Below are 24,535 nucleotides of genomic sequence, written 5' to 3' on the forward strand. Positions count from 1 at the left end.
GCGTTCTGTCAAAATTTTCACCCTGATGATATTTTGCTCCCGAAGCTTTTGTGGTGGTGGATAAGCACTGTTTTACATTCAGTTGGACTCTCAATGTTATCTAAAGGTGCTAAATAAACAACTTACATCATAAACATATACGTGCAACCAGGGGTGAAAGGGGGCCAGAACAGTCAGGAACGCAGTTCCGGTATAAGATTCAGGGCCGGAATGGTGTTCCGGTACACGATGCTTTGATTCCAAAAATATGACGGCATCTGTCAAAAACGCTATGTAAAAAAAAAATGCTAAGCTACCACACATGCATTTCATCTCCAAGAAAAAAAAAAACAATCTACCAACATCAGATTTACATATACAAGTGTTAACAACAAGCATAATAATGTGCTTGTGTAGCATAATCCGTTTCCACCAATATTCATTATTGATTTTATTCCACAGCGGCATGGAGGTTTCCCCAGCTGCTGCAGTTATCAGAGTCTGACGATGATGAGTCACGTAAATGTGCAAATGCAAAGCAAAACTCCTGGACTCATTTATCCGTTCAATTGGCTGACATACTGACGTGTGATCAGCAGAGATGGTTAGCTCAGATTGGTTCAAATGTGCATATTTTCTGGAACAGCAAAAAAAGAGGAAAAAATGGTTGTTGAATTGATGTGACAAAAAAGGGCAATGCAACATAAAATGGATAAAATCTTTAAGAGCAACGAAAGAGTTGAGGAGGCTTTTTTATTATATTTAGTTTTATTTGCTCTGATGGGGAGGTTCAGAACATCTTAGCTGTCAATGTGCACTTTGGATATTAGTATTTGTTCATTTATGTTAGACTATTTATTCATTTCCTTATGATTTAAAAAAGTAAATGTTTGCGCGATCTTCAAAATATATTTCATTTCACTCTGCATAATTTACACTGCAAGGCGTTTGTACTTATTTTTCTGAATGTATGTTACTTATGTCTTTGTTATTAAAAAAAAAAAAAAGTAATTTTTTTCATCAACTTCAATTTTAATATACATCCTATGTTCTTAAGTAGTTAAAATTGAGATTTGGCATTTAGTATTTGAGGAAATGAGGGAAAATAAAAATTAGGAGATGTAGGTTGGGGTTATTGCTGATTTTGTTAACTTTTATTTTGCAAATCATTGAAAAAAATACAAATTTGAATGAAAATCGTTTTTTGTATGTTATAGAAATAACTGCTAAAACAGTTTTCTTTGGATTTCAGTAGTTTAAGAGGTTTGACAACCCCCCCCCCCCCCAAAAAAAAAAAGAAAGAAAGAAAAACGTCGGGGAGTTCCGGCAAGAAATTCTAGCCACTTTCACCCCTCCGTGCAACATGAATATGGCATAAATATAAATGCTTAAAGACACGGCGAAGACGTTAATAGTGAGAGAGCGGCGTGCAGTTGAGTTGTGGGCAGCCACATGGCAGGAAGTGTCTGCGGAGAACTTTTTTATATGTCCGACCATGATCAAACGTAAGTAAATATGCCTTTCTTTATCGAATATTTGTAGTGTTTGCTTTGGAACCGCTGCATTCGCGGCCATTTTTAACATTGCGCGCATGCGCAGAACTGTTTATTTTTTTCATTCCTGGATATTTAAAAGATGATAGACAAGTTTGTATTTGTTGTGTATGCTCATATAATTTTTGTTTAAATTTGCCTATAAAATCCAGACACTTATTCTGGAAGTTTTCAAAATGTTTCTTTAGTAGTTTTTGAAAACAAAGATTTGAAGCGAACGGTGTATCACCTGAACCAATACATATGCACTGCAAAAACCCATCTCCTTAAAACTGGGGGGAAAAAAATTAATTCCCTTGTTTTTAGTGTAAATCTACTAAAAATAAGTGAAATGATCTTCTAGTGCTTCAAGTGAATTTTACTCAGATTTCTTGAAATAAGAAAATAGCTAGCTGAAAATAGACTTAATTCAGGCAACAACAAAAAAAAGTTTGTATATTTCATATTAAAAAACCTGTTTGTCAGAAATGTTCTTAATTCAAGAATATTCTTCAAAAGTCAAAACACTATTTAAAAGCATTTTTATCTTGCCACATTAATCTGTTAACTCACCTTTAATACTCAAAACAAGATGGTAGAAAATTATTGGGCTAGATTTAAGAAAAATTATCAGATCACGTTATAAATTGGCAGTGTAAAAGGTAGTATAAGTTGCATTAATCATGAATTAATTTAGCCTTACAATGAATTAAGTTCATATTGGTGAGAAATATAGCCCTGACCCCCGTTCACCCAATTAGTTTGGTCTTATTAATGTCCCCAGCAAAAAGTGTACATGCAAGTTATGTAGTTATATCATCCCTACCAATATTGAGACCAAACCTACGCCCTTGGTATTTACAATTCTCATAGCAAATCGCTCACACATAACCCCGCAACCTGTTGCTCTAAACTTAATCACAAATGCATACAAAAACCTATATTAGCTGAAACAACTTACTAGAGCTGAAACAAATACTCGAGCAACTCGAGTAACTCGAGTTTAAAAACTAATCCGAGTAATTTTATTCACCTCGAGGAATCGTTTAATTTTGCCAGCTGTAAGCATCACGTTTTGACCGGACTACTTTTAATGCGGGACAACACGCTGATGTCACATGCATAGAGGAAGAAGCAATAAAATAAAAAAATTAAAAAATTAAAAAACAAAACAACCTTACTGCAGCCGACAGTTGCTACAAACTACGCCGACGTTGCTGAAAACTAGCCCGCATGAAGCTACGGTGGTAGCAGCAGCAGGTACGGTCACGTCTCATAGATATCACACATATGTTGAACTAGATGTGAAATGACAAAAGTCAGCGGCGTTAGCAGACGGCCCCCATCTTAAAGCAGTACACTTCTCAGTGCTAATAAATAAGATTAACGTTACGTAGCGTTAGCCCCGCGGAGGGCTAGGTTTCTATTAATTATGACCACTAACGATATACAGGCTTTATTTAATCTGTGAAAATAGAAATAAAATAGCACTGTAGAGTGATGAGGGTGTAAAACAAAAACTTAACAATGCTAACTGTCAATTTTAGCTCAGTAGTCATTGCTGGATAAAACACCAAGTAGCACTGGTCCGTAATCTGCTCCAATACAGCAGGCATCATACTGTAACGTTGACAAAAAGTCACCTGCTTGGTTAGGTTGCAATTATTTATTTTTTAGGAACAACCAACACGACGCACACGCACCTGCCAGAACGACAATAACAACAGGAAGGCACGTCTCCCGCTCTCCCGCACCTCCCTCACCCCCGCACGTCAAGCGGTGCATTCAGGAACACATGCAAATATCCACGCCATATTATAACCTGATATGTTACAATACATTTATTTTGAACACTGCAAAAACTCAAAATCCTATCAGGACTTACAGTTTAGACTAACTTAAAACTTAACTAGAACTTAAAAATAGCTTGACACAAATGGAAATTCAGTTGAAACATGAGGGAAAAACACCTAACTTTAAGTGTTGTTTGTTATCAAGTGTAATGACATTTTTAGGTAAGAAATAAGATTTTTTTTCCCACAAGATCAATTAAGTTTTTTGAGTGAAGCAGTGATTTTTTTTTTTTTTTTTTTTTTTTCCTCCGGGTCACATCTGAGATGCAATTGTTGGCTGTTTTCAACAATGTACATCGAAAATAAATACATTGATTGAAAATGGTTCAATATTAGATGAAATGTCTTGTTTTCTCATGTATATTTATAATTGCTCTTTACCTAAAAAAATGTATGTTTTATCCGATTACTCGATTAATCGATAGAATTTTCAGTCGATTACCCGATTACTAAAATATTCGATAGCTGTAGCACTACAACTTACAGCCTTAAGTCGGCCAAACCAGAGTGCAGCTATCCCTTATCCATGTCAGACGTCTGAGTCTGCCTCTCAGTCATACAAGGCGACAGTCCAGCCAGACCCAACTATGCCACCAGAGGGCAGTGTATCCACCATCTTACACAAATTACAATACTTTTGGACTTTTTGATTCGTTATTTTGGGGTACTTAAAGGGTTAATTCCGACTTACGCGGAAATTTGGGTTATGTCGCCGGCGTAGGAAGGGAACTGGTTCGTAACCCGGGGACTACCTGTATTTTTCACTCAACATTATCTCTTTTTTGTTTTGGTCATAGATATCCAGGGAGGACGCTCAGGCATTTGCCAGAGAAAATAGGATCCACTATATGGAGGCTTCAGCTAAGAATCGCTACAATGTGGATGAAGCCTTCTTGGAGCTAGTGCGAATTGTCAGGTATTTATTATTATTATTATTATTATTTTGTATCTTTACACAGTTGGGATAACTAACTGGTAAATCCTGTTGAAGTAAACTAAACTGACAAAGCCATTTTTTTCACTTCTACAGAAGGTTTCAGGAAATGGAGTGTCCTCCCCCTCCTACTCATCATACTGGGAAGCAGAAGAGTGGTGGCTGTCCCTGCGTTCTTCTCTAAGCAGCCTTCCTAAGGACACCAAAGCCTCTCCAGCTTGTCCAAAAAAAGAAGTGGGTTAGATTGAGGGAGAGATGGAATTAAAAGGTGCATTATTTATCCATGTAATGGATTCATTTGCACTTTTACCAAAAGCAATTTATAATTCCATATCATTATTTTAGTTTAAGGGAAGAGCTTTCAACAGCAGCAAGAATAGTTCTGTTGGAGACATGGGATAATAATGACGTGACTGTATATAGTTACAGTCCATAAAAAGACACCCTCATATTACGACGTGCTATAAATATTTTGTTGCTGTTGTGGCATTCGGGTACTGGTGTCAGCGAGACGTCACCGCATTAGGTACTCTAACTCCTGCCGTAATGCTGAGTTAGTTAATGCAGAAAAATCAATCTACGTACAGTAACAGAAATGATGTGTGTCACACCCAATCATGACGCATCATTGCGTGGTAATGTTCCAAGCTGTCCTGCAGGGGGTAGCAGATCACAGCAGCAGCAAAGCATTGGAACAGCAAATGAGTTAGAACATTCTGGTATTTTCTCCAAACATTTCAGCCAATATGACTGCCTCAGACACTGTAAATAGAGTTCAAATTATTTCTCGACAGTATTCGGAAAGTGGGTTTATGCAGGGGTGGACTGAACCACAATTTGACTAAATTACACACTTATTCTGCATTTCAACATTTGAGAGATTGGCAACCGAAATTATGGTATAAATGCGATGAACGTGGAAACTGACAACTCAAAGATATGCACTTGACTTTTAGTGATGCAGCTTTACCTTTTATCAAACCTTCATTGAATTCCATAAATATATGCAAATGGTTTACAAGAATATTTTGACCAAAACTAGTTGACGCATTTAGTTTATTCATGCTCATGCTTTGTATTATGAACATACTGTACAAACCTTGTTGACATTAACCCTTTCAGGGGCAGTGGTCACCACAGTGGAAAGTTATTTAAAAGCTGACACTAAAGACGGTGAACATTTCAAAGGTCAACTGACAATTTTGGGGCCCTTTCATGCACAAATTATGATTTTTGGTCTCAAAACTATAGGGGGCAATTGCGGCCTGCAGGACACTATTTTGTGGCCCACATTTGACATCTAATTGTGTGGCTCGCTTGTATTTTGCTATGGGCAGTAAAAAAGAAATGAATAATTTTAAATCAATTAAATTAATTATTAAAGGATCTGTTTAGGGCAACAAAACAAATAGAGAAAAAAAGAATTTAAAACCACAAATAAAAAAAAACCCTTTAGTAATAATGAATTTAAATAAAATTATATTTTAACATAAATTGTAATAAAAAAAATTTTTAAAAATGAAAGTATGATCCATGCATAGGCGGAGTTTGACTTTTGGGGCGGGGGGGCACAAGATGTTAATGACCCCGAAACGCAGTGTCAGCAATCAAATTAACTACAAGAATATTTATAATAATAAGTTGAAAATGAGCATTGTTTTTTTTTTTTGTCTCCCGTTATTATTGATTGGAATTCTAAACCAGGCTGGTTGCAGGACAGCTATACTTTTCACCAAGATCATCATCCGTTGAATATGGTACGCCCGCCGGTGTCGTGCCAATGTAGTTACCTCAGTCAAAAATTGTATCCCCTGGGCGGAGCCATATGGAGGTAGATTTGTGTCTTCATTAGTCGATCCAAAAAAATGCTTCAATCAAAACAAAAAGTTGCCTCAATTAAAATATATATTCAATTCAATATTTCAATAAAAAAATGTCACTTCAATCAAAAAAAACAAAACAAATGCGTTTCAATGCAAAAATAAATCTGAAACCCCAAAAATTCATTTGAAAGCTTTTTATTTTATATATATATTTTTTTATTTAAGTCAATTTAAAAAAAAATTTTTTTTTTTTGATTAAGTAATGTTGTTTTGTGTTTGGGCCACATTTTGGCTAGGACATTTGTGTCTTTATTATTCAATCAAAAATTAAGTTGCTTCATACAAAAAAATATATTTCAAAAGAAAAATCACTTCAATCAAAAAAAAAAAAAATTTCACTCAAAGTTTTTGAATGCAAAAAATATTTGAGGCTCAAAAATTTGCATTTGAACACTTAATTTTTCATTAAAAAAGTTTTCTTTGATTTTAGCAATCCTTTTTGTGTTTGGGCCACATTACAGGTTGGACATTTGTGTCGAAATCATTTAATCCTCCAAAAAGTTGCTTCAACCAAAAAAAAAAAAATTTCAATCAAAGAAAAAAATAATTTGAAAAATAAAATTGGCCTCTCCTATTTTATTTTATTTTTTAAATAATATGCAAAGCAAATGACCGTCCAAGGTGGTAGTCACATGATCTGTTCAAAAAATAATTTTGACCCATTATAAAAATATCTTTTTTTGTTCATTTCATTCATTTTTGTTGTTTATTTTTTTGCTTTGCGAATTTTACATATACAGGAAAGTCAATTACATGCAATGACACTTTTCGGCCACCAAGGGGGGCCTGGCCCTCCTGCCCCCCCTTAAACTCCAATTATGAGTCCATGTGTACTATTTTGCTTTCAAAATTTATCTGTTTTGTTTTGTTGTGGTCCTCACATAGCTTCACTCTTTGTCTGCCATTGACGGCAATAAACGTCTAATCCATTTGAACTGGGAGAAGCTGGAAGAGATCAAATGATCCCAGTTCAGTCGCCCATCCCAGTCAATATGGATTGGACGTCAAATGCAGTCAATAGGTGTTTTCAATATCTATTTCTATATCTATTTTTACTAAATACAACTATGTTCGATCATTCGCCCCTCCCAGTCAAAATGGACTAGACGTCAAATACTGTCAATGGCAGCCAATGAATTAAAAGAGTGCCATGTAAAGGCATAGACTTCATCATGATATTGACGGGGCACGGGGCCGAATAATAGGAGGGCGTGCATTCTTGGCGTGGTCTTCAAAGCTGACCAAGTGGAATTGCAGACAAAGAGCTTTTTTTCGTTGAAAATTCTTGTGAATAAATGCTTAAATCCCTGAATTTTTAATTGATATGGACATAAAAGAGTCTCGATTCTTGGTTAAAAGCAAAAAAAAAAAAAAAAAAAAACATGCAGTTAGCATTTATTTTACGTAAATATGTTGACGTATGATGCTAGTCTGTTAGTCAATGTGGCGGCCGCCTTATGTAAACGGAGCTTTTCCGGTGAACATTTTTGTGAATAAATGGTTAAATCCCTGAATTCTTTATAGATATGGACGTGAAACAGTCTCGATTCTTGGTTAAAAGCAAAAAAGAAAAAAAAACATGCAGTTAGCATTTATTTTACGTAAATATGTCGAAGGATGATGCTAGTCTGTCAGTCAGTGTGGCGGCCGCCATATGTAAACAGCTTTCCGGTGAAAATTCTTGTGAATAAATGCTTAAATCCCTGAATTCTTTATACTGTAGATATGGACGTAAAACAGTCTCGATCCTTGGTTAAAAAAAAAAAAAAAAAAAAACGTGCTGTTAGCATTTATTTCACATAAATATGTCGAAGTACGATGCTAGTCTGTCAGTCAATGTGGTGGCCGCCATATGTAAACAGAGCTTTTCCATTGAAAATGCTTGTGAATAAATGGTTAAATCCCTGAATTCTTTATAGATATGGACGTAAAACAGTCTCCATCCTTGGTTAAAAGCACAAAAAAAACATGCAGTTAGCATTTATTTTATGTAAATATGTCAAAGAATGATTCTAGTCTTTTAGACATGTGGTGGCAGCCTTACAACAAAGCTTTTTATGTTGAAAATTCTTGTGAAAAAATAATTACCTTGAATTCTCGAACAAATCACACCTGAGACAATCCTTCCTGTTTGTATGCGCTACAGCTTTCGTACTTTTTCAACATAAATCCGGCGTTGGATCGCTGCATGTGTTGCTGCGACCGACTGCGAATAACTGACGCGGATTGTGGGATGGCCCCCTACTTGAAGGCGTGGCGCAGTGAAGGTCAAAGGTCGAATCTGACCTGTCAATATCATTATGAAGTCTATGGTAAAGGTTAAAAAAGTCATAATTCCTGCATGAAAGGGTCTCTGTATATCTTCCTCTTTTGGCGGTTCATTTCTTTCATAGACACTGATTCACTCAAGCCATTTTTTTTATCAAAGAAATAGGGTTTAGTCTTCAAGGCTCATGTTTACTGTAATTAGGCAGATTAGGGAAAACATTTTTTTACTGGACTATGGAGTACCTGTTTTGATGGTTGCCTACATTATCATTAGAGTACAGTATTCTGAAGATGTTTTAAACCCAACATTTGTGAAGATTTTTTTCTATTCAACACCTTTTGGGACTTTGTGCTACAGAGCCCAACCCAATTACAGCAAACGCTTACCAAGACAGTAGCATGCATACTATTGGCTTGTTTGATCTTGCCAGGTGCATTTGTGAAGATTGAGTTTTAACTTTCAAAATGTTGTGACTTTTATTTGGATGTTTATTGAAGTAACGAAAAGGTTTGTAGCGTGAAAACATAAAGATCAGATTTTTTTTTTCCCCCAACTAAGACTGATAAGTGCCACATGCAGTGAGTGGTGTTAATAATTGGGGAGTATTTTCCTTTGCCAAATAATCCTGTTTTACATGTCTTTTTATATGTAATGCTTTGGGCTGTGTAGATCCATGTCCTATTTTTTGGAATGAATTATTTGCATTATACGTATATTATATATTACAAATTGCAATTAAAATGTTTTGACTTATACGGCATCACTTTTTGTACATCGTTAAAACATAACTCAAAGTATTTTGTTGCATCAACATTGAGAATTCACTCACTGTATCAAACATTTGTAATGACCTTTTGGTAAAGTATATATAAGTGTATATACTGTATATTTAAAGAAACATTTTTAAATTCTTTATTGCAGGAGTGTACATTTAGAAAATTCTATGATGCAAGGGTCACCTTGAATTCCTTCCACTTTCATTTCTTAAACATGACGATATACATCGTGTCTTATCGTAACAACAGTAATATGAATGTACAGTCTGTATACAGTGAGGGGAAGAAATTAGGGGTGTCAAATGATTAAAATTTTTAATCGAGTTAATTACAACTTCAAAATTAATCGCAATTAATCGCAATTTAAACCATCTCTAAAATATGCCATATTTTTCTGTAAATTATTGTTGGAATGGAAAGATAAGACAAGTTGGATATATACATTCAACATACGGTACATAAGTACTGTTTTTATTATAACAATAAATCAACAAGATGGCATTAACATTAATAACATTCTGTTAAAGCGATACATGGATAGAAAGACTTGTAGTTCTTAACGTTAGTACAAGTTATAGAAATTTTATATTAAAACGCCTCTTAATGTTTTCGTTTGAATAAAATTTGTAAAATTTTCAATCAAAAAATAAACTAATAGCCCACCATTGTTGATGTCAATAATTACTTACACAATGCTCATGGGTGCTGAAGCCAATAAAATCAGTCGTACCCAAGCGCCAGCAGAGGGCGTCAAAACTAAAAAAAAAAAAACGCAATTAACAAGATGACATTTCACTGTGCTGTAATTTTAATCTGTTTGAGCGGGGCATGTGCAATAATTGCATCAAATATTTTAACGTGATTAATTAAAAAAAAAAAAAATTGTATTACCGCCCGTTAACGCGATAATTTTGACGGCCCTAGCAGAAATATTTGCATCCCTTGTGATTTTGCAAGTTCACCCACTTAAAAAATTGGTAGAGGTCTGAAATTTCAATCATGGATGCATTTCCACTCATAGAGAATAGGGCTGTCCCAAACGACTAATTTTCTCCCGATTAGTCAGCCGACTATTTTTACGATTAGTCGACCAATCTAATAATTAATTTAAATTTTTTTTTTTTTTTTTTTTTTTTTTTTTACTAATTTTGCAGTGAAATTTTTGTTGACGCTTATCAATTCACAAAAAACATTGGAACACTTAAATTATAAATATATAAAATAAATATAATAAATATATTAAAAAAACACGTAAATAACAATAATAAATCACAAATAAACAATGAGTTCAAATGCTGATAGAATTAACTAGTATAGCATCCCGATTGAAAAGATGGTCTCTTAAACTGATGGTTTACAACTTTTATTCCATCCTTGATGTAAACACACCGTAAGAGAACACAATTAGAAATTAACAAAAACTTTTCACCTTTTTCCTTTTAAACCTTATTTATATATCAATGAATTGCCTATATGAATTGCCTTTACCTTAATTTATTACCTTATCATTGACAATCTCTCCCTTGAGTGCAATCACTGTATATACTGTATATATTTATGACCTTTTAACCTTATATAATTTTCTATACCATAAAATAAACCATAACATGAAATACTGTAAACCTTTCAATTAGCATTAAGAACAATACTAATAGCACTTATAGACCCATTGTCAATGAAACATTATTATTTAGTAAGGCGACAGCATCCTCTGGTGTACAAAAAAATGAAAAAAAAAATTTTTTTACAAACTGGGTGACGGCGCTTGAGGTGTTTATTCACGGCCGACGTGCAGCCAAGCTTGGCATTGAAGAGACAGGACAGAAGAGTGTACCCTCCTTTGTTTCTTTGAAATAAGTCAATGTTTTGGACACTCTGGTGCGCTTTTTTTGGCTTTGTGCCGCTTTCCCCGCTTGCATACAGAGCATCCGAAATTCTGAACTTTCCATGCATATATTTTTTTAACTCTTCATTAACCGTCGACGGGATGTTGTGCTCGTCGACGGATTTACGTCAACGATGACGTGGACTATGTCGACTAGTCGGGACAGCTCTAATAGAGACATAATCTTAAAAAAACCCTGAACTCACATTGTATGATTTTTCAGTAATATATTTGCAATTTAATGGGGTTCATAAGTATTTTTACCCCTGAGAAAATCAGAGCTAATATTTAGTGCAGAAGCCTTTATTTGCAGTTACAGTGATCAGACGCTTTCTGTAGTTCTTCACCAAGTTTTCACTAATGGAAAGAGGGATTTCGGCCCATTCCTCCACACAAATGTTCTCTAGATCTGTCAGGTTCCGGGGCTGTCGTTGAGAAAGAATAGAAATAGAAAGATTTCCTATTGGATTGATGTCTGGAGACTGGCTAGGCCACTCCAGAACCTTGATTTGCATTTTACGCAGCCACTCCTTGGTCAGCTTGGCTGTATGCTTCGGATCATCGTCATGTTTGAAGAGCCAGCCACGACTCCTCTTCGATTCTCTGACCTACGGAAGGAGATTGTGGCTCAAATTTTGACGATACATTTTACTATTCATCCTCTGCTTTATACAGTACTGGCCAAAATTATTGGCACCCCTGCAATTCTGTTAGATAATGCTAAATTTCTCCCAGAAAATGATCGCAATTATAAATGCTTTGGTCGTAATATCTTCATTTATTTTGCTTGCAATGAAAAAACACAAAATTGGGCCAGACAAAAATATTAGCACCAACAGCCTAATACTTGGTGGCACAACCTTTAGACAAAATAACTGTGAACAACCGCTTCCGGTATCCATCAATGAGTTTCTTACAATGCTCTGCTGGAATTTTCGACCATTCTTCTATGGCCAACTGCTCCAGGTCTCTGAAATTTGAAGGGTGGCTTCTCCAAACTGCCATTTTCAGATCTCTCCACAGGTGTTCTATGGGATTCAGGTCTGGACTCATTGCTGGCCACTTTAGAAGTCTCCAGTGCTTTCTCTCAAACCATTTTCTAGAGCTTTTTGAAGTGTGTTTTGGGTCATTGTCTTGCTAGAAGACCCGTGACCTCTGAGGGAGACCCAGCTTTCTCACAATGGGCCCTACATTATGCTGCAAAATTTGTTGGTAGTCTTCAGACTTCATAATGCCAAGCACACGGTCAAGCAGTCCAGTGCCAGAGGTAGCAAAGCAACCCCAAAACATCAGGGAACCTCCGCCATGTTTGACTGTGGGCAGCGTTTTCTTTGAAGGCCTCGTTTTTTTCCCCTGTAAACTCTATGTTGATACCTTTTCCCAAAAAGCGCTACTTTTTTCTTCCAAAACGTTTGTGGCTTTCTCAGGTAAATTTTGGCAAACTCCAGCCTGGCTTTTTTATGTCTCTGGGCCTGAAGTTGGGTCTTCCTGGGTATCCTACCATAGTGTCTCTTTTCATTCAGACAATCTCTCAATCTTTCGTTGAAATCTCGTCAATTTTTCTTCTCCGTCCACATCTAGGGAGGTTAGCCACATTGCCATGGGCTTTATACTTATTGATGACACTGCACGGTAGACAGAGGAACATTCAGGTCTTCGGACATGGACTGGTAGCCTTGAGATTGCCCATGCTTCCCAAGTCCTCAGACAGTTGTTTGGTCTTTTTTCTCTCAATGTCCAATGTTGTACACGCAAGGACACAGGACAGAGGTTGAGGCAACTTTAATCAATTTTAACTGGTTGCAAGTCTAATTTAGTTATTGCCACTACTTGTTATGTGCCACAGGCAAGTAACATGTGCTGTTAATTACACAAATTAGAGAAGCATCACATGATTTTTCAAAGGGTGCCAATCCTTTTGTTCGGCCCATTTTTGGAGTTTTGTGTAAAATGATAATGATTTAATTTTTTTCCCCCCATTCTCTTTGTTTTTTCTTTCTTTGCAAGCAAAATAAATGAAGATATTACTACCAAAGCATTTGTAATTGCAATCATTTTGAGCATTATCTGACAGAATTGCAGGGGTGCCAATACTTTTGGCCAGCACTGTGTATATACATATACAGTATATACTGTATATATATATATGGCGGAAAACACTCAGGTGACTTGAAGTTCCGCTTTGCGACCCCCAATTTGGCCAAATTTCAAAACTGTCCGATATGCATGTGTGATACATAATTGGAAAGCGTAAAATCTCAATTTTCTGGGAGAAGAAAAATTTTGGACAGGAGGGCATTTAAAAAAAAAAAAAAATAAAAAAAAAAAGATTTTTTTAAACAACAAAACCCTATATGGAGCTGAGAGCACGCGAGAGCAGAATTACAGACGCCATGACTTTAATGAAATATTATCGCGTACTTACCTTGTTTCGTTCCAAAAACTCCATGTCGCATGTATCACTGAGTGTCAAGACACAGCTGTGAATGGCCACAGCTGGATTTGGGGGGGGATTTTATGGGTTAAACCTGGTAATATAATCATGCAGAAATCGCAGACATCAAGGAGTGGTCGAGATATTTTTTATATATATATTTACCCTTTTAAACGTGTTTTTTTTTCTTTGTTTGGATCGATTAGTTATCATCTAACATATCAGGGATAAAGCGAACGTAACAAAAAATACAATTTAGCGATAGTTATGAGGTAGATATCCGTGACTTTTTTACAGATGCCATTTTTTTCATTGTGACGTAATTTTTTTTTTTTTAATTTAAAATATGCGAGTGAATAATTTTTTAAAGTCTGTTTTTTTTTTTTAACAAAATATTAGACATCAATTAATGACTAAGATAAAATATGACAGACATTTTGAATAATAAATATAATTACTTACCTTGTTTTCAGGGCTGGGTTGAAACCAAAACGGTTGCGCGACGTCTGTAAACGGGGGTTTCCAGGGTAAAACAGGCAAATTAAAAATAGTTCGGTGGCTTAATGCACCATGAATCTGCTATGGCAGCATATAGACATATTGTTCTATCAAACACAACAGTTGTTTTGGCTTAAAATAAAGCAGTTTCTTTTAAAGAGGAGTGCAAGAGCAGAAACTGCTTTTTCAGTCTCGCCTGTGTTTTCCGCTATATACTGTATATATCACATTTTTGCATCGGAAGAAAATACTTTTTTACTTGCAAAGTAAATTTTAAAGCAAGTACTTTTGTACTTCAGTAATTTTTTTCTTAGATACTTGTAGTTTTACTTAAGTATTTTTTGCCCCTGTGTGTGTGTAGTATATATATATATATATATATAAATATATATATATATATATATATATATATATATATAAAGGGCTGTCAAACGATTAGAATTTTTAATCGAGTTAATTACAGCTTAAAAATTAATTAATCGTAATTAATCGCAATTAATCGCAATTCAAACCATCTATAAAATATGCCATATTTGTCTGTAAATTATTGTTGGAATGGAAAGATAAGACACAAGATGGATATATACATTCAACATACAGTACATAAGGACTGTATTTGTTTATTATAACAATAAATCAACAAGATGGCATTAACATTAACATTCTGTTAAAGCGATCCATGGATAGAAAGACTTGTAGTTCTTAAAAGAAAAATGTTAGTACAAGTTATAGAAATTTTATATTAAAACCCCTCTTAATGTTTTCGTTTTAATAAAATTTGTAAAATTTTCAATCAAAAAATAAACTAGTAGCCCGCCATTGTTGATGTCACTAATTACCTACACAATGCTCATGGGTGCGGAAGCCTATAAAATTAGTCGCACCCAAGCGCCAGCAGAGGGTGGCAAAACTCCATAAAACACAAGTGAGCGTTTCACTGTGCTGTCATTTAAATCTGTCTGAGCGGGGCATCTGCGTTAATTGCGTCAAATATTTTAACGTGATTAATTTAAAAAATTAACGCCCGTTAACGCGATAATTTTGACAGCCCTAATATATATATATATATATATATCTGACCCTTGGTCAAAGGTTTTGAGACTTTCTCATTCAACTGAATAGTGAAAATAATCTTAAAACATATGACCGTGGATGTAGTAGTAAAATTTGACTGACAATTGAGGGAGATTTTGTGGAATGGGGAGAAAAATCTTGATTTTTCATGATTTTGAAGCCTCATTTTATATACTATGCAAGTTGTTTCTGTCACGGAAAACGCGGGCAGGCAGGTGGTGTGTGGACCCAAATGCAGGAAAAGGGAGGCGAGGCAGGTAGACGGTGCAAAAATGATTTAATTAAGGCAAGCAAAAAACAAAATATCAACAAATAATGTGGAGATCCCAAAAACGGAGAAAACAAAACTCAGGTCGTTAACAAAAGGCTGGGTATCAAAAACGTAGAGAAAACTGACGAGAACAGGTTCGGACGTGCACATGGACATTGACAATGACGCAACAAGGAGTGAAAAGAAACTGGGAGCTTATATACACACACACAGACAAGGGTAACGACACAACGAGGAACAGGTGAGCACAGGAGGATGCAGGTTGGAGGATACACTAGGAGGAGGCACAACAGGTGAAATCAATGGGCAATCACAGGGACAATTCACACTAGGAGAAAACCAACACAAAACCTAACAGTTTCATCATTTAAATTTGGCAGAGCTGTCAAAATCACTCGTCCCCATGGTGTGTAAAATTAAAGAAAAAAAAAAAAAGATGATACATTTAATTCCAGCACAAAATAAAAAATGATCCAGAAATTTGTGTGTGCTCCTGTTGTAAAAAAAAACAGTTGAAACGGTCCCTCCCTCCAATCGGTATGTTGTCCGACAGGTTTTGTGATATGAGTTTGCTTTGGGAAGACGACTCTTTGTGTGTGACACTTGTGTACCTAGGGTTTTCAGACTAAAAAAACCCTGTTAAAGCACTTGTCCTCTAAACCCTATGGATTTGTGAAGAGTGAAGAACCACATTGCAAGGACATCTTTGGACGAGACCAGGCAAGCAGGTGAGCGTGCCTGGGTGAGGGTTTCGTGTCAGACATGTTGGATTGTGTTTCAACGAAACATGCTCTTGCCAGGTTCCATGTAGTTTTTGTTTCAATGGGTGCCTCAATGATGTGGATTCCTGTGCTGACCTTCCTGCAACTAGTTTACTGCTCTCTCACCTACCGACACACTTCAGGTAAACCACACCTCTTCTTGTTTACAAATCACATAGAACTTTTTTCTTTGAGGTCCACTTTCAGAGAAATCCGAGGATTTAAGGGCCGACTTGAAGTCCTTCCACATTTATTTGTCAAACATGACGATAAACAGTATATCGCCGCATTATACAGGACTCGTATAAATTACGTAACGTAGAGGTACTGTTTAAGTGAATAGCTCCATCTAGTTTTGAAGCTGAGAAGTGCAACAATGTAGGATGAACTCAAACTTCTTGTTTGGTCCATATTCAATGTTATTTTCATAATTTGCTGCGGGCTGTTACAAACTGGGCATTGGGCCGTAGACTCAAGTAATGATTAACGTTGTGAGTAACTGCTTATTTTATCTATTTTTTTTTTTAAACAATGGTATTCCCCTCCCCCTTAGCACAAACGTATCGACATGAACTGTCTTTATAATGATACTCTACAATAACCCATTACAGAAATAAAAAATAAAATTAAATAAAATAAAAAATCAAGTTGTAATCCCAAAAAATGTAGTCAAGTGCAAGTAAAAAAAGTATTTGGCGAAAAGCATACTCAAGTAATAAGTAACATTGTGAGTAACTGCTTACGATGCTTGATTTTATTTTGAAAACATTGTTATTTTTTTCTCAGCACAGTTGTCTATATGAACTGCTATTATTTTACTGTACAATAACCCATTACATAACCACATTAAGCCAAAGAAATACATGAAAAAAATCATTGAAATCCGGCGAGAGAGAGAGAGAAAAAAAAGACAGAAATGAAACATTACTCGTCCAAACAGCATGAGTGCCCTCTAGTGGAGAAAATAGTTCTTAGTTTGAATGGTCAATACTTCCTTATAGGGTTGTTCCGATCATGTTTTTTTTTCTCCCGATCGTTTTAGTTTGAGTATCTGCCAATCCCGATATTTCCCGATCCGATTGCTTTTTTTGCTCCCGATTCAATTCCAATCATTCCTGATAATTTTTCCCGATCATATACAGTACATTTTGGCAATGCATTAAGAAAAAAATGAATAAAACTCGGACGAATATATACATTCAACATACAGTACATAAGTACTGTATTTGTTTATTATGACAATAAATCCTCAAGATGGCATTTACATGATTAAAATTCTTTCTGTGAGAGGGATCCACGGATAGTAAGACTTGTGACTTTGTATATTGTGACTAAATATTTCCATCTAGTGTATTTGTTGAGCTTTCAGTAAATGATACTGTAGCCATGCCCAAATGCATGATGGGAAGTGGAACCATGACTGTGCGTAGTGCTACCAATTGATACAGTGGGGAGAACAAGTATTTGCATATCTTCTCTGCGTTGGGAAATAACATAAGGTGTTAAGAAAAAGATCAATTGCTACCTTGCTTCCCATTATATTTCTAATCGTAGGGAGAGGGATTGTAAGGCTTTAGCCAATTAAAAAAAAGGCTCCAAAGGCTTCCAAAATTCACTCTACTCATTTTACACTGCCTTTTATCTCTCTATATAGGTAAAACGGCGCCATTACAGATTGAGCGTTACAATGCATGGGTGGGTCGTGCTGCACATGCATTAATTGCGTTAAATATTTTAACGTGATACATTAAAAAAAAATTTAATTACCGCCGTTATCGGGATAAATTTGATAACCCTACCTTAAGCCTAAACTAAAGACTCTGGATGAGTGTAACATATTATGTTTGTAACGTTAAATACAATTAGAAAACAATTTAATTAAAAAATATATATACATTAAAAAAAGGCATGGCCGATATTTTTTTGCCGATTCCGATACTTTGAAAATGACGTGATCGGACCCGTAGTATTTAACTCATTGCATGTCATTGACACCGATAGGCGTCCAACTAATTTAAACTGGGAAGACTGACTGAGAATGTTCAACTTTCAGTGAGATTGATGCTGCCCGACATCCAATCCCATTTTCACTGGGAGGGGCGAATGAAACGTCCCTCCCTGTCAAAATTGATTGGACATCTAGCACCGTCAATGGCAGCCAATGAGTTCAACGAGTGTAAGGGTTAAAACTGAAAGAGAAAAATCATAATTTGCACACAAAAGGTCTAGATTCGGCTAGTTATATTCTCCTCTTATTATTCCAGTTTGTGGAAATTTTGGACATCAATTTCTCTCCATCTTGACTGTGTGTTGCAGGGAGTTCACCGTTAGTGGACCAACAGGCCGCTAATTCCTTCCTGTCCCGCTCACTGCTTTATAACAGCTGGGACTTTGAACTAGTGGTGCCTGACAGCCTTGAAAGGGAATGTCGGGAAGAGATATGCACTTACGAAGAAGCCAGAGAAGTGTTTGAGGATGACACTCAGACGGTAAAATTATCTTTGCAGTACATTCCACAAGCTAGTAACAAAGATGTAGTATCTGTATGGAAATTCAGGGCCGGCAAAATTGCTCACTTACCGTACTTATCGTACCGTTTCTGGACTATAAATTGCACTTTTTCATTATTCAGCTGGGCCTGCAACTTATACTGTTAATATATTACGTTAACAGATGCCTATTTGGTTACCTGATGTTTTCCATTTCACCATTATTACCAGAGGTGGGTAGAGTAGCCAAACATTTTACTCAAATAAGAGTAGTTTCTTCAAAATAATATTACTCAAGAAAAAATAAAGCTAATCATAAAAAACGTACTCAAGTACAATTAAAAACGTATTTGGTGAAAAGAATACTCAATTAATTAACTTTGCGAGTAGCCGCTTACAATGTTTGATTTCGTTTAAACGATGGTATTTTTTTTCTCAGGGCAAAGTTATATACCATATTGGCCCGAATATAAGACGGCCCTTGTTATAAGACGACACCCTCTTTTTCAAGACTCAAGTTTGAAAAAAGACTTTTTGAACACCAAATTCATTTTTATACAGAAAATAATTACAGTTCATCTGAAACAAATGATTATAACAATATATTTCAGAGAAAAAAGCATGTTATTTTGCCTCATTCAAATCTTAATATCTGAACATTTAAATATCACATTCGTAAATGAATGGCTTCTGGTTTTTGAAATGTAAATACATCAATTATGGTTGTTCCGATCATGTCTTTTGCTCCTGATCCGATCCCGATCGTTTTAGTTTGAGTATCTGCTCATCCCGATATTTCCCGATCCGATTGCTTTTTTTGTTGTTGCTCCCGATTCAATTCCAATCATTCCCGATAATTTTTCTCGATCATATACATTTTGACAATGCATTAAGAAAAAAAAGAAATAAAACTTGGACAAATATATACATTCAACATACAGTACATAAGTACTGTATTTGTTTATTATGATAATAAATCCTCAAGATGGCATTTACATTATTAACATTCTTTCTGTGAGAGGGATCCACGGATAGAAAGACTTGTAATTCTTAAAGGAGAAATATGACTTTGTATATTGTGACTAAATATTGCCATCTAGTGTATTTCTTGAGCTTTCAGTAAATGATACTGCAGCCATTTAACTTCTGCCCAAATGCATGATGGGAAGTGGAACCATGACTTTGCGTAGGGGCACCAATTGATATATCTTCTCTGTGTTGGGAAAGAACATAGGGTGTTAAGAAAATGATCAACTACTACGTTTCTTCCCCACATTGCCTCCCACGTTATTTTTAATTGCTGAGAGAGGTATTGTAAGGCTTTAGCCACATAAAAAATGGCTCCAAAGGCTGTCAAAATATTCTCTACTCATTATACGCTGCCTTTTGGCGCTATCTATAGGTAAAACGGCTTCTTTATAGATTGAACGCGACAATGCTTGAGTGGGTCGTGCAGCGCATGCGTTAATTGTTTAACGTGATGGATTAAAAAAAAAAAATTACCGCCGTTAACGCAAAAAAAATTGATAGCCCTACTTTAAGCCAAAATTACTCTGGATGAGTGTAAGACATTTTGTCTGTAACGTTAAACACAATTTTAAAACGATTAAAAAAAAAAAATATATATATGTATATATATATATATATATGTATTTAAAAAAAGCATGTCCAATATTTTTTTGCCGATTCTGATACTTTGAAAATGACGTGATCGGGATGCCGATCGATCGGGACATCTTTAATATCAATCTATTGTGATAAAACAACAAAATTGCAATAACTGCATCAACCATCAAAGTGAAGTCTAACTGTAACTGTAGTCTTGAAATAAATCTGATTAAGGAAAAACATTGCAATAGAATAATGCAAACTGGTTAAACTTGAGAGTAGCTGAGATCTGTAATGACAGAACATCGCTTCAATGATATCTGGCGCCATCTAGCGTCGTGAATGGGTATAACGTCCAGACCGCGAATACAAGACGAACCCCACTTTTCCAGCCTTATTTCAATGCAAAAAACACCGTCTTATATTCGGGCCAATACGGTATATGAACTGTTATTGTTAGACTGTACAATAACCCTTTACACAACCGCATTAAGCCAAAAAAATACATAAAAAAATTTTTTTTTAAATCATTGAATTTCGGCGAGAGAAAAAAAAATACAGAAATAAAGCATCATTCGTCCAAAGAGCACGAGTGCACTGTAGTGGAGAAAATAGTTCCTAGTTTGAATAGTTGATTAGTGAATACTTGTAATTTCTTCATAGTTCCTATTTTGAAATTAAAACAATCATATCTCCGGTTTTCCGTGGTCAATCGGTGCCAAATAAAAACTGGGAGTGAAGTGGAAATCCATGCTTTCGAGTCATGTTGAGGGCGAATACTTAATTTTAACGGTGCTTTAAAGACGCCACGTAATTGAACAGGCCGACGTGATCATAGAACGGCAAGGTTGAGTCTGATTGGTATAATGGAGTCATGTGATTGTTGCGACGTCTCATTGATGAAACTGGTAGAGCTGCTGTTTGCATCACTGGCAAAAAAACGTAAAATCTAATATGTAGAATAAAGAAGAAAAATGTAATGACTAGTGTAGCCCAAAGTAGCAGAGTAAGGGTAGCGTTTCTTCTTCACAAATCTATTTAAGTAAAAGTAAAAAGTATGGCTTAGTAAAACCACTCTTAGAAGTACATTTTTCTTAAAATGTTACTAGTAAGTAAATGTAACAGAGTAAATGTAAGGTGTTACTACCCGCCTCTGATTATTACTTTAACCTGTAATGTTTGTTCTTGATTTCTGATACGGTATATTAAAAAAATTCTCCCCCCAAAATGCGACCTATATTCCAGTGCGATTTGTTTTTTCCCATTAATTGTGCATTCTTTGACTGATGAGATTAGGCTAGGTTCATACCGCAGGAAACAAATCAGATTTTTTCCTGTGTTTTTCCGATTCGAGTCAGGCCTTAACTTGACGGTCTGAACGGGACCGGTCACATGAAAGTGGACCATTTAAAATCCGAGCTCGGTCACTTTTAAAATTGATTTTAAAATCCGATCCGGGCCGCGTTTTGTCTGAACTGCTGTCTCCTAAATCGGAATTCATGCAACAATTACGTCAGCAAAGAGCGAGAGCTCCAGGCAGGATGGCAGGGATGGAGCGGTGCATTAGCGTTAGCGCCTAGCTTGAACTCGACTTTTAGGCAAGAGGCGGGCTTGACCACAGTCATAAAAATATAAAATGAAGAAAAGGATAAGCCTGAAAATGCTTGGTTTTCTTTCTGTGAGCCAAACGAGCAATATTTCAGTATTGCTTATATGGCCGAGTCGGGGCAAACTGACATGCACGCACAGTGCCTGCATGTATTCTATAAATCTATATAAACTTTCAATATAAGACTAAGCGGGGATTATTTATGTCTGTTATTTGTGTCCTCTTTTTGGAAATCAAAATATGAGGCCGTAGGTTTGGTCTCAACATTGGTAGGGATGATATAACATATCAAGATATCCAAGGACTGATCTACATCTGAGGCATACTAGACTTCCCAAAAACTCGAACCAAAGTATTCTCATGAAATTCTGATGTGTGATTTCATTTCACAGATTTTTTTCTTGTGTCAGTAAATGTTCATGTTAAATAAACGGACTTGGACTCCGAAGCCACCGCGTTGCATTTCCGTGATGTCCATAATGCAAACAATGATCCAAATGAGGGACGGCTAGCTTGACTTCGTTATTCCATGTGGAGGCTGTCCTGACCGCAGTAGTTTTGCAGGTTAGCACGTTTACACAGTTTAATGTTATGCTAACTCTGATGCAAGTTGGACTTTTAGTAGCAAAATTAGTGGTGTTTCCCCCACCTCCACAACATTGACGTCTTTTTACACTACTTGCAGAAGCTGCTGCTGGCCAAAAAAACTTCTAATATTCCTCCCCTTCGAAGGGGGCAGAGGAGGCGGCATGTCGTCGATATGAATCTGTCGGGGCTGTGTGTGTCTGTGTGTTTGGGGGGCAGCGGGGGCAAGTCATTCGCCAACATAACGTGCGTTTTGAGGGGGGGGGTGGATTGGCACATTCATCAAGTAAAAAGGGATAAATGTAAGTCTGAACATAATGAAAATAATTAGCTTAATAATGGTAGGGTAAATTCTATCCTTACAACATGTGGGAAGACAATCTAAATTACATATATAAGTGAACTCATTACAAAATGCAAACAAGGTTGCTTAAAAGTGGTGGGGACAATTTGAGCATCCTGAAAAGATGGTAATGTTATATACCTACCGTCCCTATGTAAACCTACGCCCTTGTGATAACCCTAGAACAGGGGTCATGAATTAAAATCCTCTGGGTCCGAAATTAAAAAATTACAACAATCTCGGGTCGGGAAATATTTTTAATGCTTCTTTTTTTCCCCAAAAATACAAAAGTATTTTTACGTGGCTGTGCTGATAATTACAACATTCAAAAATGTAAATAGAATATAAAAGGTGCATAAAACTAAAAAAAGTGCTTTAATTGAATCATTAAATAACAACATAAGAGCATGTTCAAGACTTCTTTTTTTTAAATTGTGGATGCTGACAGGAGGATTTGCTTTATTTTTTGACAGACCTCTTCTTTTTGCTTTCCATCAACAAAGTTTCATCAACTACACTCATACAATCTTTGACAATCGGTGCGTCACCGAAGGACTTTTTGTTTTGACCCAATATCCACGCTATTCTGAGGGAGAATTCATTTGCGCGTTGCTGTGCAGTGAATAAATGAACCATGAGCCTTGAGCAGCGATCATATTGAGCCCTTAATTCCGCTATTTTTTGAGAACGGATGGCAGAGTTCATAGGGAAACTTTGCAAAAAAAAAGCTGCGTGCTTCGTCTCATAGTGCCTTTTCAAATTGCTGCTTTTTACAAGCGCTACCGTCTCTGAATGAGTCTTAGATGAGGCAGGTAAAATGAACAAAAATGTGTTGGTCCACTCCTCCTTGCGTAGTTTTGAGCACGCCATTTGCCGTACCTTTTCACCTCTTCCTCCAACTTCATTCGGCTCAGTTTTTGGCTGTCACTCCGCGGAGTCTGGAAAGCGAGAGTGAGACATGCTGTTCTAAAAATAACTTTCAAATGCTACACTCCCATTGGCTGGCTCACGCGCAGCACCGCTAAGGTTTTTGTTTGTTGCCTGCCTCCACTCTGCAAACCCGCAGGAAAAAATGATTTTTGTTGTTGCAACGTGTATTAGTCCGGACAGCTTAAGATCCGGTCCAGATGGCTTGGGGGTCCGAAACCGGACCGAGGTCCGCGGTTCCGTGACCTCTGCCCTAGAATGACGTATAGCCAGCATGTATAGTCATTTGTAAAGATGTCCATCGGGTCCGATCACGTCATTTTCAAAGTATCGGAATCGGCAAAAAAATATCGGACATGCCTTTTATAATATATATATATATTTTAAATTAAATCGTTTTCTAATTGTATTTAACGTTACACACAAAATGTCTTACACTCATCCAGAATCTTTGCTTTTGGCTTAAAGTAGGGCTATCAAATTTCTCGCGTTAACGGCGGTAATAATATTAAAATATTTAATGCAATTGACGCATGCGTTGCACGATCCACTCATGCATTGTCGCGTTCAATCTATAATGGCACCGTTTTACATATACAGTACATAGAGCTGAAAGGCAATGTAAAATGAGTAGAGAGAATTTTGACAGCCTTTGGAGCCTTTTTTTAATTGGCTAAAGCCTTACAATCCCTCTCTCAACAATTAGAAATTTCGTGGGAAGTAATGTGGCGAAGAAAGGTAGTAGTTGATCATTTTCTTAACACCCTATGTTCTTTCCCAACGCAGAGAAGATATATCAATTGGTGCCCCTACGCACGGTCATGG

General features: G+C 36.2%; 2 protein-coding genes across 2 annotated transcripts in view; both read left to right on the forward strand.

Moving 5' to 3' along the window:
- rras (RAS related) overlaps positions 1-9,203 on the forward strand; it is a 31,775-nt gene extending 22,572 nt beyond the window's left edge. Inside the window, exons 5-6 of the mRNA XM_057861631.1 lie at positions 4,162-4,280; positions 4,395-9,203. Coding sequence (XP_057717614.1) covers positions 4,162-4,280; positions 4,395-4,482 — 207 coding nt within the window. The 3' untranslated portion in view covers positions 4,483-9,203. The remainder of the gene's footprint in view (positions 1-4,161; positions 4,281-4,394) is intronic.
- A 6,139-nt stretch (positions 9,204-15,342) lies between these two features.
- Positions 15,343-24,535, forward strand: part of prrg2 (proline rich Gla (G-carboxyglutamic acid) 2) — a 28,532-nt gene continuing 19,339 nt past the window's right edge. Inside the window, exons 1-3 of the mRNA XM_057861220.1 lie at positions 15,343-16,116; positions 16,189-16,292; positions 18,466-18,638. Coding sequence (XP_057717203.1) covers positions 16,211-16,292; positions 18,466-18,638 — 255 coding nt within the window. The 5' untranslated portion in view covers positions 15,343-16,116; positions 16,189-16,210. The remainder of the gene's footprint in view (positions 16,117-16,188; positions 16,293-18,465; positions 18,639-24,535) is intronic.

The sequence above is a fragment of the Corythoichthys intestinalis genome, chromosome 16 (genome assembly GCF_030265065.1).
Source record: "Corythoichthys intestinalis isolate RoL2023-P3 chromosome 16, ASM3026506v1, whole genome shotgun sequence".
Lineage (NCBI taxonomy): Eukaryota > Metazoa > Chordata > Actinopteri > Syngnathiformes > Syngnathidae > Corythoichthys > Corythoichthys intestinalis.